The sequence below is a fragment of the Octopus bimaculoides genome, chromosome 23 (assembly GCF_046866305.1).
Source record: "Octopus bimaculoides isolate indiv1 chromosome 23, ASM4686630v1, whole genome shotgun sequence".
Classification (NCBI taxonomy): domain Eukaryota; kingdom Metazoa; phylum Mollusca; class Cephalopoda; order Octopoda; family Octopodidae; genus Octopus; species Octopus bimaculoides.
In genome coordinates, this window is record NC_142950.1 from 10,210,516 (window position 1) to 10,223,849 (window position 13,334).

At 39.5% G+C, this 13,334-nt stretch overlaps 1 protein-coding gene across 1 annotated transcript in view; it reads left to right on the forward strand.

The window, feature by feature from the left end:
- LOC106871915 (uncharacterized) overlaps positions 1-13,334 on the forward strand; it is a 117,417-nt gene that overhangs the window by 52,118 nt on the left and 51,965 nt on the right. Inside the window, exons 5-7 of the mRNA XM_089340713.1 lie at positions 6,296-7,225; positions 10,456-10,998; positions 13,095-13,207. Coding sequence (XP_089196839.1) covers positions 6,296-7,225; positions 10,456-10,998; positions 13,095-13,207 — 1,586 coding nt within the window. The remainder of the gene's footprint in view (positions 1-6,295; positions 7,226-10,455; positions 10,999-13,094; positions 13,208-13,334) is intronic.

A 13,334-nucleotide genomic window follows, 5' to 3' on the forward strand; every position in this document is an offset into this window, starting at 1 on the left:
GGACAACTAACGTTACAGTTATGTTACACAGTAACACAAATACTCCCTCTTGAGTGTCTAACGAAAGCTATGCGACAACTGAAGTTACAAATACATTAAACAGTAGCACATACATTTCCACTCTTGCAACAAACAAAAATAATGGGACAACTAACGTTACAGTTATGTTACACAGTAACACAAATACTCCCTCTTCAGTGTCTAACGAAAGCTATGCGACAGCTGAAGTTACAAATATATTAAACAATCGCACATACATTTCCACTCCTGCAACAAACAAAAATAGTGGGACAACAAACGTTACAGTTATGTTACACAGTAGCACAGATCTCTCCACTTCTGTAACAAATGAAAGTAATGTAACAACAGATGTTACAGGAAGTGAAACTAAAGCCAACATCACCATGGATGTAATATCTCATTCTAATATCACAACAGATGCTGTCGCAGTCACTTCCACATCTGTAACATACCAGAATCCATCTGAATGGCAATCTGTCACAGTGACAACGGTAGAAATGAGCACTGAAAGTAATTCCGAAGCTCCATCGTTTCTCACCGATACAACAGATAATTCAGGTGAAGATTTAACAACGACTGAAGGCAACGTAGACGCTGTTACAAAAGTTACTTACAGCGAAGAAATCACTACATATTTTACAGAAACAGGTAGAAATATAACAAGCGAACCCCCACATCACCTTTTTATTAACGCTGATATAGATCGTAGTATGTGCAATATAACATCTTAGTTTACTACTACTACTACTACTACTACTACTACTACTACTACTACTACTACTACTACTTCTACTACCTCTATAGAGCGAGCAACAAGCGATAACATTACAGATCTGACCGCTATTATTACGACGCATGAAACTGCCCTCTATCAACATTGCAGATCACGGTGCTGACACGGTAACATTTCAGACTGCTATTGACGACAATAAAAATCACGTGAGTAATCAATCCACATTGTAACGCGGCACATGTACTCACTAATGTCGTGATAATCTCTACTATCATTGCTGACATTGTTACAGAACTGAGGACAGAACGTAAAACGAAACCACATCCTATAAATCAGGATCTTACTGGACGACAAGCAATTGTAAGGCCCACTGATTACACAACACAAGCGGAAAGCATTAATAAGAAGCCATATCAAACAATTAGTGAACAGTAACGTAGTTAGGAGTGAGGTGAGTTAACATTGGGAGTAGTTCGACCCGGGGGGACGCTCTTGTGAGGGCAATACTTTTAGGTCTGCTGTATAAGCCTGTATAGGCTTGTAGCGACCTGGGAGAAGGGAACGACAAACTCAAGGGCTGCCTCAGATGGCACATACTTTAGTCACATGACTTCAGATAGAGTTACTGATGGGTTTAATAATCTAAGGAAACAATGACAGTCAATTTGCTACTATTTCTGCTACTGTAACTACTACAAGTAATCCTTTTTACTATAAGCACACGGCTTGAAATTTTTGGGAAAGGGGCTAGTTGATTACATCGACTCCAGTGCGTAACTGGTACTTATTCCAATGACCCCGAAAGGATGAAAGGCAAAGTCGACCTCAGAGAAATTTGAACTCAGAACGTAAGAACGGATGAAATGCCGCCAAGTAGTTTGCCCGGCGTGCTAAAGATTCTGGCAGATAACTACTACGATTAATAAAGACACAGGTTACAACTTCGAAGATCAGCAAGTCACAAGTAACGTGAAATGGTTACGATATTGCACCAAGGATCGCAAATATCGTAGTTGCGATTCCCGAACCGGGGTGGGTGGGTGCATTGAATTCTTATGTAAAGGCATTTCATTTCACGTTGTTCCAGTCCGTTCAGCTGTAAATGCCCAACCCTGCGAAGTACTAACCTCACGTTCAGAGTTAGTTCTATAAGTCCTAGGGACACGAGACCGTAGTATCCAGGGGTTGATGAGGATGATGATGACGATGATGAAATCATTACTTATAATGGGGTAGATTTTACTATAAATGGTGTAACAATGAAAATGAGCTCTGGCTATGAGTAATGACGCTACATTATAAACAAATAATGCTATAACACATCAAAGTATAATTGATAGCAATCGCTCTTACTGATACAAAGATACCTCCCCTTAGTATGACCGACAATAGTTTAAATAACATTATATGTTGAAACAACTGTAGTTAGAAGCACTAACCTCATATATGAAAATACTGACTGCATCATAGATAATACTATAACTTTTTACTGCTGATATATGAAAAAAAAAAATACACTGTTGATCGTATCACTAACCAAATTATTAATACGAATATATTTTCTGAAATTAAACTGTCACACACGATAATCCTTCAGAAACATCTGTTGTAAATTCTACAAACGCTAAAGCAGCAACGACGAATATAACTATGGCGTCCACTCAACTTCCGGAACAGGCGAAACTAATTTATTACAAATATTATGACATAGCCTGATATATTTTCCAGCTCAACCATTGCTGTCGATGTTATTAAAAAAAAAAAATCTACATTTTTTCTACGTCTAAATACTCAGAATTTCAAAGTACGCTCAAAGAGAATAATTCGACAATGGAGACACTATAATATCGATTTTTGTTATTACAGCTTCCCTCTAAACACTGGAACAAATATCCTAGACACGGCGGACCAACTTATTACTCTTACAAACAATCATATTATTACAGACGGTGTTACAATTAAAGCAACAGATTTGAATTCCATAGTTATCAACAGGTTCACTAGCGATAATGGCGTTAACGAAAACGTTACAGAAGTTACTTTAACAAGCAACTCCCTAGTGAATCTCCCCACAAGCGATGTCATAACCAAACAGCAAAAATACAAAACAGTATATGTAAAAATATCATCCAACTAAACATACAACTGATCCAAATTATAATAATAACTATTTGATTAAAAACCCTAACTTCTAACACTGAAAATAAACAAATGCTGAAACAAAAATTAGAAACACAGACAGAAAAAAGCACAAATCTCTCTAATTTATTTTGCCATGAATATATGCAGAAATTACTGTTGTGTCTAAATAATGTCATTCTTTTTTTTTTTTTTTTGCAAAATATGTGCACATCAATTCGAAGAATAACCCCCATTTAAATTTCTTTAATTGAAAAAAAAAAAAAAAATTCGATTTCGTCTTGAAAACCTTTTGCATGCACATTCCCCACGGTTGTGCACGAGTTGTAAAACAAGAGCACATCATAGAAAGCAAAACACATTGCATGCGACTAATATGTGACTAATTTGTTTGTTTAACTACCTTTAACAATAGTTATGAGAAAATTGTTTTTTGTCTGAACACAAAAGTTATTCATTTTTAATGGTGAAACTCGAAGGAGATAAAGCTACGAACAGTAGCGTGTAAATAATGGGTTAACCCCACCACCTTAGGTGAAAAAAAAAGTTTTTTAGCCCGATGTTTGCAACCTATTATTTATAGCTTTATCTACTTCGAGTTGCATCATTAAAAACAATTTATTTCGTGTCGTTCGAAGTTTCTAAAGTGAGGGATAAAATCGCAGGAGTGAATCGGAGGTAGGGTCAAACATCTCACATTTCCGATCAACTACTCCGAGTACCGAGATCTGGTACTTGGGAAATGGCTGGTTAACATTTTCAGTGATAGTCAAAGCGAGAAGATTCTCCCGTCCTTTTATCGAGTACCGTCTGGTACTTTCGAGTTGGGTAAAGCAAAAAGACTCTTCTGTCCTTCCATTAACGAAGCTTCTAACTGTTGCTAGACCTCAGAGACCTCACCCTGAGCGGATAAATCTTTCACCTTTTACTAAAGATAACTGGTGTTCGTGGTAAGTAGCTTGCCTACCAATCACATGGTCCCGGGTTCATTCCCACTGCGTGGCACCTTGGGCGAGTGTCTTCTACTAAAGCCTCGGGCCGTTCAAAGCCTTGTCAGTGGACTTGGTAGACGGAAACTGAAAAAAAAAGCCCGTCGTATATATGTATATGTATATATATATATATGTGTGTGTGTGTGTGTGTGTGTGTGTGTGTGTGTTTGTGTGTCTGTGTTTGTCCCCCCAAATCGCTTGACAACTGATGCTGGTGTGTTTACGTCCCCGTAACTTAGCGGTTAGGCAAAAGAATCGATAAAATAAGTACTAGGCTTACAAAGAATAAGTCCTGGGGTCGATTTGCTCGACTAAAAGGCGGTGCTCCAGCATGGCCGCAGTCAAATGACTGAAACAAGTAAAAGAGTAAAGAGTATAGATGAAATAACTTACGTACATATTGCTTTAACGATGATCAACCAGTCAGCAGCTTTGTGTGTGTGTGTGTGTGTGTGTGTGTGTGTGTGTGTGTGTGTGTGTGAGAGAGAGAAGGAGAGAGAGAGAGAGATACTTAATTATATGCATTCATAGCGAGAATGGAGAGTACTGAGAGGGTGTTAGTAAGAGAAAAGGGGTAGTAGTTAAAATAAATAAAAAAAAAGTTTCAGCAGCACTATGAGAAGGGATTGAATAGGACACATAGCAGTACATATTTCAATAGTCTACATTGTGAGTTCAAATCTCACTGCTGTCAACTTTACCTTTTAATTATTTTTCGGGGTCCATAAAAAATGAAAATTATCATTCCAGGGTAGTAGATTGGCAAAATTAATAGAAGGATAGATACCTTGTGTTATTTGTCCCAGCTCTTTGCATTTTGAGAGCAACGTCTGTGATGACAGCCAATTATGCCAGGTGGCCCAAGTCGCTAGCCTTTCTTTTGGATAAAACATTGGTGGTGCAGAGACTTACATGCATAGGTAGCTGTCAGTCTTCCTTAAAAAAAAAATCTTTCTTAGGCAAGATCACATGTTCGTCGAAGGCCATCTGGTTATCCTTAAGTGGTGACTTGCGTGGTAACTTTGAAGTGAAGAAGAATTACGCAACATTCAACCTCGCTCTTTCGTACATGTTCATTTTCAACTCGATGGCAAGATCAGATCAAGACAATTGGGAATGGAGACGGATTCTGTGGATGACCAAAATGTCTTATTTGTTTCATCATGCTCGCTGAACTTAAAACAATGCGTAGAATTTTTCTTTGGTTTCCCAGGCTCAAAATATTTATTTCTAAACTTGGAGGTTCCATAAATGTTATTCTTTTATTTCTCTTATTTATTTCAGTCATTTGACTGCGGCCAAGCTGGAGCACCACCTTTTTAGTCGAACAAATCGACGCCACGACTTATTCTTTGCAAGCCTAGTACTAATTCTATCGGTATCTTTTGCCGAATCGCTAAATTACAGGAGCGTAAACACATATACATCGGTTGTCAAGCGATGGTGGGGGGACAAACACAGACACACAAACACACACACACATGCACACATATAAATACAACGGGCTTCTTTCAGTCTCCGTCTACCAAATCCACTCATAAGGCTTTGGTAGGCCCGATGTTATAATAAAAGACACTTGCCCAAGGTGCTACGCAATGAGGCTGAACCCGGAACCATGTGGTTGGGAAGCAAGCTTCTTACCACACAGCCACGCCTATACCTATATTAGTATAGATTAAACAGTTTTATATCATCACATATCACATAACTATTGCAAGTAATTTCTTAATAGCGCAGACCCGGGCGTTTATCTCCCAAATTAATGCTTGTAAATGAGTTATACTAGGAGATTGTCACGAATGGATTGTTTTTGAGGACAAGTGCTCTTGATCCGAGTAGAACTGGAGCTAATAAGAATAACAACAGTAAAAGTCAATGGCTGTGTGATTCAGAAGCTCATTTGCCACCAGGTAGTTTTAATTTAAGTCCACTGTGCGACTCCTTAAGGAGCTGCCCTCTGCTATAATACCGGGACCGATCAATGCCCTATGAGTGAATTTGGTAGACAGAAACAGTGAGGAAGTCGGTCGTATATAAATAAATATATGTGTGTATGTGTATGTGTGTGTGTGTGTGTGTGTGTGTGTGTGTGTGTGTGTGTGTGAATGTCTTTGCGTTTATGTCCACACTGCTTAACACCTGGTGTTTGTTTATGTCGCAGTAACATAGTGGTTCGAAGAAGGGTGGACTGAGAGAATAATTGCCAGACTTAAAAAGAAAGACCCGGGATCGATATTTTTGAAAAAAATCTTCACGGCGGTGCTCCAGCGTGGCCACCGTCCAATGGCTGAAACGTAAAAAAATAAATAAAAGTTTAAAAATTTCATTTAGTGTTCCTGAATAAGTCATAATATTAATGTCCAATAATCAATTATGTATTTTATGTTAAATGCACATCATTTAATTGCAGCATCTCCAGATGTAACCACAGTGACCGACCTAACCATAAACACAAGACCAGCGTCAACAAACATTACCATAGTAACCATACCACCAACCGCAGAAAGTACCATGGAACCAATGTCATCATTCACAGAAAGTACCACGGAAACAATGCCACAAACAACAGACAGTACCACGGTAACCATGCTAACAACCGGAGAAAGTACCATAGTAACCATGCCACCATCCACAGAAAGTACCTCGGAATCAATGCCACCAACCACAGAGCGTACCACAGAGTCAATGTCACCAAGTACAGACAGTACCACAATACAATCATCATCACCACCACCACGAACAACAGCACCAGAAACAACAACACCAGATATAACAACAACACTAGATATAACAACAACACCAGATATAACAACAACACCAGAAACAACAACACCAGAAACAACAACACTAGATATAACAACAACACCAGATATAACAACATCACCAGATATAACAACAACACCAGATATAACAACAACACCAGAAACAACAACACTAGATATAACAACAAGACCAGATATAACAACAACACCAGAAACAACAACACTAGATATAACAACAACACCAGATATAACAACAACACCAGAAACAACAACACCAGATATAACAACAACACCAGATATAACAACAACACCAGATATAACAACAACACCAGAAACAACAACACTAGATATAACAACAACACCAGATATAACAACAACACCAGAAACAACAACACTAGATATAACAACAACACCAGATATAACAACAACACCAGAAACAACAACACCAGATATAACAACAACACCAGATATAACAACAACAACGACAACAGCAACAACACAACCAACAACAGCAACGACAACATCGACGACAGCGCCACCAACAACCAGGACGAGTACTACTGTAAAGACAACCCCAAGTAAGTGGAAGTTGAAGTTCATGTGTTCATTTGTGGCTGGCTTTTTACACTGAAAGACATTGAAAATATCAAGTCGAGGTGTTGGGGCGATCTTACGGTACGAGTCCTAAATATCGGCCTTTTCCGTAAAACAAGAGCACATCATAGAAAGCAAAACACATTGCATGCGACTAATATGTGACTAATTTGTTTGTTTAACTACCTTTAACAATAGTTATGAGAAAATTGTTTTTTGTCTGAACACAAAAGTTATTCATTTTTAATGGTGAAACTCGAAGGAGATAAAGCTACGAACAGTAGCGTGTAAATAATGGGTTAACCCCACCACCTTAGGTGAAAAAAAAAGTTTTTTAGCCCGATGTTTGCAACCTATTATTTATAGCTTTATCTACTTCGAGTTGCATCATTAAAAACAATTTATTTCGTGTCGTTCGAAGTTTCTAAAGTGAGGGATAAAATCGCAGGAGTGAATCGGAGGTAGGGTCAAACATCTCACATTTCCGATCAACTACTCCGAGTACCGAGATCTGGTACTTGGGAAATGGCTGGTTAACATTTTCAGTGATAGTCAAAGCGAGAAGATTCTCCCGTCCTTTTATCGTGTACCGTCTGGTACTTTCGAGTTGGGTAAAGCAAAAAGACTCTTCTGTCCTTCCATTAACGAAGCTTCTAACTGTTGCTAGACCTCAGAGACCTCACCCTGAGCGGATAAATCTTTCACCTTTTACTAAAGATAACTGGTGTTCGTGGTAAGTAGCTTGCCTACCAATCACATGGTCCCGGGTTCATTCCCACTGCGTGGCACCTTGGGCGAGTGTCTTCTACTAAAGCCTCGGGCCGTTCAAAGCCTTGTCAGTGGACTTGGCAGACGGAAACTGAAAAAAAAGCCCGTCGTATATATGTATATGTATATATATATATATATATGTGTGTGTGTGTGTGTGTGTGTGTTTGTGTGTCTGTGTTTGTCCCCCCAAATCGCTTGACAACTGATGCTGGTGTGTTTACGTCCCCGTAACTTAGCGGTTAGGCAAAAGAATCGATAAAATAAGTACTAGGCTTACAAAGAATAAGTCCTGGGGTCGATTTGCTCGACTAAAAGGCGGTGCTCCAGCATGGCCGCAGTCAAATGACTGAAACAAGTAAAAGAGTAAAGAGTATAGATGAAATAACTTACGTACATATTGCTTTAACGATGATCAACCAGTCAGCAGCTTTGTGTGTGTGTGTGTGTGTGTGTGTGTGTGTGTGTGTGTGTGTGTGTGTGAGAGAGAGAGAGAGAGGGAGAGAGAGAGAGAGAGATACTTAATTATATGCATTCATAGCGAGAATGGAGAGTACTGAGAGGGTGTTAGTAAGAGAAAAGGGGTAGTAGTTAAAATAAATAAAAAAAAGTTTCAGCAGCACTATGAGAGGGGATTGAATAGGACACATAGCAGTAAATATTTCAATAGTCTACATTGTGAGTTCAAATCTCACTGCTGTCAACTTTACCTTTTAATTATTTTTCGGGGTCCATAAAAAATGAAAATTATCATTCCAGGGTAGTAGATTGGCGAAATTAATAGAAGGATAGATACCTTGTGTTATTTGTCCCAGCTCTTTGCATTTTGAGAGCAACGTCTGTGATGACAGCCAATTATGCCAGGTGGCCCAAGTCGCTAGCCTTTCTTTTGGATAAAACATTGGTGGTGCAGAGACTTACATGCATAGGTAGCTGTCAGTCTTCCTTAAAAAAAAAATCTTTCTTAGGCAAGATCACATGTTCGTCGAAGGCCATCTGGTTATCCTTAAGTGGTGACTTGCGTGGTAACTTTGAAGTGAAGAAGAATTACGCAACGTCAACCTCGCTCTTTCGTACATGTTCATTTTCAACTCGATGGCAAGATCAGATCAAGACAACTGGGAATGGAGACGGATTCTGTGGATGACCAAAATGTCTTATTTGTTTCATCATGCTCGCTGAACTTAAAACAATGCGTAGAATTTTTCTTTGGTTTCCCAGGCTCAAAATATTTATTTCTAAACTTGGAGGTTCCATAAATGTTATTCTTTTATTTCTCTTATTTATTTCAGTCATTTGACTGCGGCCAAGCTGGAGCACCACCTTTTTAGTCGAACAAATCGGCGCCACGACTTATTCTTTGCAAGCCTAGTACTAATTCTATCGGTATCTTTTGCCGAATCGCTAAATTACAGGAGCGTAAACACATATACATCGGTTGTCAAGCGATGGTGGGGGGACAAACACAGACACACAAACACACACACACATGCACACATATAAATACAACGGGCTTCTTTCAGTCTCCGTCTACCAAATCCACTCATAAGGCTTTGGTAGGCCCGATGTTATAATAAAAGACACTTGCCCAAGGTGCTACGCAATGAGGCTGAACCCGGAACCATGTGGTTGGGAAGCAAGCTTCTTACCACACAGCCACGCCTATACCTATATTAGTATAGATTAAACAGTTTTATATCATCACATATCACATAACTATTGCAAGTAATTTCTTAATAGCGCAGACCCGGGCGTTTATCTCCCAAATTAATGCTTGTAAATGAGTTATACTAGAAGATTGTCACGAATGGATTGTTTTTGAGGACAAGTGCTCTTGATCCGAGTAGAACTGGAGCTAATAAGAATAACAACAATAAAAGTCAATGGCTGTGTGATTCAGAAGCTCATTTGCCACCAGGTAGTTTTAATTTAAGTCCACTGTGCGACTCCTTAAGGAGCTGCCCTCTGCTATAATACCGGGACCGATCAATGCCCTATGAGCGAATTTGGTAGACAGAAACAGTGAGGAAGTGGGTCGTATATAAATAAATATATGTGTGTATGTGTATGTGTGTGTGTGTGTGTGTGTGTGTGTGTGTGTGTGTGTGTGTGTGTGTGTGTGTGTGTGTGTGTGTGTGTGAATGTCTTTGCGTTTATGTCCACACTGCTTAACACCTGGTGTTTGTTTATGTCGCAGTAACATAGTGGTTCGAAGAAGGGTGGACTGAGAGAATAATTGCCAGACTTAAAAAGAAAGACCCGGGATCGATATTTTTGAAAAAAATCTTCACGGCGGTGCTCCAGCGTGGCCACCGTCCAATGGCTGAAACGTAAAAAAATAAATAAAAGTTTAAAAATTTCATTTAGTGTTCCTGAATAAGTCATAATATTAATGTCCAATAATCAATTATGTATTTTATGTTAAATGCACATCATTTAATTGCAGCATCTCCAGATGTAACCACAGTGACCGACCTAACCATAAACACAAGACCAGCGTCAACAAACACTACCATAGTAACCATACCACCAACCGCAGAAAGTACCATGGAACCAATGTCATCATTCACAGAAAGTACCACGGAAACAATGCCACAAACAACAGACAGTACCACGGTAACCATGCTAACAACCGGAGAAAGTACCATAGTAACCATGCCACCATCCACAGAAAGTACCTCGGAATCAATGCCACCAACCACAGAGCGTACCACAGAGTCAATGTCACCAAGTACAGACAGTACCACAATACAATCATCATCACCACCACCACGAACAACAGCACCAGAAACAACAACACCAGATATAACAACAACACTAGATATAACAACAACACCAGAAACAACAACAACGCCAGCAACAACACCAACAACGACAACAGCAACAACACAACCAACAACAGCAACAACACAACCAACAACAGCAACGACAACATCGACGACAGCGCCACCAACAACCAGGACGAGTACTACAGTAAAGACAACCCCAAGTAAGTGGAACTTGAAGCTCATGTGTTCATTTGTGGCTGGCTTTTTACACTGAAAGACATTGAAAATATCAAGTCGAGGTGTTGGGGCGTTTTTACGGTACGAGTCCTAAATATCGGCCTTTTCCGTAAAAAGTGTCTTCGGCGATCTTTACAAAAGATAGGCCTTTTCCGTAACACCCGCACGATCTTCACTACGGTGTCAAGGTTAGGGTTTTAGTGTCAGGGTTAGGGTTTTAGGGTTAGGGTTAGTGTTTAGGGTTAGGGTTACGGTTAGTGTTTAGGGTTAGGGTTACGGTTAGGGACGGAATTCTCTAACCCAAACCCTAACCCTAAGCTTAATCCTAACCCTAACCCTAAACCCTTCAAAATAAATCGAGCTCTCTGTATGTCTTTCGTTTTTATGACGTCGTTTCCCTGTTTCTCTCCAACGCTTTTTACGGAAAAGGCCGATATTTAGGACTTGTACCGTAAGATCGCCGGTGTTGGCATATATTCTTTGCTTGCACATTAGTGTCTCGAGGGCTAGGCTTCACGGGTCTGGTTACTTGGTTCCCTTGGTGTATAAGTTACTAAGATCATAATATTCCACCTGAACGGAATGACTTTCTGTCGCAGTGTTATTCGTTTACAACTGACTGGATTGAAGCAAGGTGAAATGAAGTGTCTTGCTCATAAACACAATGTGCCGCCCAGTCCGAGAATCGATCGTGAATGCTATATGCGTAACCCTAGATACTACAGTCTCGAATTCTAGGACTCATAGGAGCAGTTATACGGTTTCCATAGCGTTCAAGTGACTGAACGCTATAACAACATCGCAACACTCTAAATGGTACTCCAATCCGTTGCAGGATTACTTATTTACAACAGAATGAAATAGAATATTGTGAAATAAAGATTTTTACTGAAGAATACAATGCACCACCCAGTCCAAGGATCGACCCCATGATCTTGAAATTGTGAGTGCAACACCCTAACCACTAGGCCATGTGTTCTCACGCTGTTTGGTTCAGTTCGAGTTTAATCCTACTGCGTGCCACTATAGTTATGTATCAGGCCAACCTTAGTCTTAGAATGAAGTTTGACAGATAGAAGCCTGTCAGAGGATTTGTCCCGGTTATTAGCTGGTATTCTTTGCCTATTGTTTCTTTAATATCTCCGCCACACCTATGGTTGACTTATAACGGAGTCCACTTTGGCATTAATCAAGATTTCCTATTTTCTCGACGCCAATATTGCGGTCCTGAAAGAAATCAGAGATGAATTTTGTTTGACTCAGTATTAAAAAAAAATTTTGTAATCCTGGTTATGTTGTTGAGAGGATTTCTTTGCAGCCACGTGATTTTGGGTTCAGTCTCACTGCGTGACACATTGGGTGCGTGTCTTCTATAATAGCCCCGGGCCGGCCAATGTGAATTTGATACTAGGAAACAGCGTGGAAGCCCGTTGTATAAAAACAGGCATTTGAGCTTCACAGCTACCAACCGTGTCAATTGTGAAACACAACTGCCGGTTTATATTGCTACTACATAAACCTGAAGATTGCGGAAATTATGAAAACATTTGTATTATCATAATATATAGTTTAAGGCGGTGTGCTGGCAGAGCCATTAGCATGTCAGAAAAAATGCTTGGTGGCATTTCGTCTGCTTTTGCGCTCTGAGTTCAAATTCCGCCGAGGTCGACTTAGCTTTTCATCCTTTCGGGGTCGATAATTTAAGTACCAGTGAAACCCTGGGGTCGACGTGATCGACTAGTCCCTACCTCCAAAATGTCAGGCTTTGTGCCTCTAGTAGAAATGGATTATTATAATATGTAATTTCTGAGTTCAAATTCCGGCGAGGTCGACTTTACCTTTCATCCCTTCGGGGTTGATAAATTAAGTAGCAGTGAAATACTTGGATCCATGTAATCAACTAGTCCCTTCCCCATAAATTTTAGGCCTTGTGCCTTTAGTACAAAGGATTATTATAATATGTAATATTGTAAAACATACAAAAGTAAGACGTGAAAAATGTCGGAAACTGATTGACTAACACACACACGCCCCCAACGCACGCACACAACCGAATTGACTCACTTCGTATTCATTTCAGCATCTCATAAAACATTGCAAGTGATGCTGGAACTAAAACTACCCTGGATTACTGCTTACCTAAGTAATACTTCGTCAGAATATCTTAGTTTAAAAGATGAGCTAAGAGGAAACGTGAGTAAACATTATCACACTTTATATCCCATGATGCAAGTCGACTTCTTAAATAGAACTTAAACCCTTTAAATACGGAAATGTTCAATAGGTTTAGTCAAAATTATTCTTTTAAGAAATTGGGTAT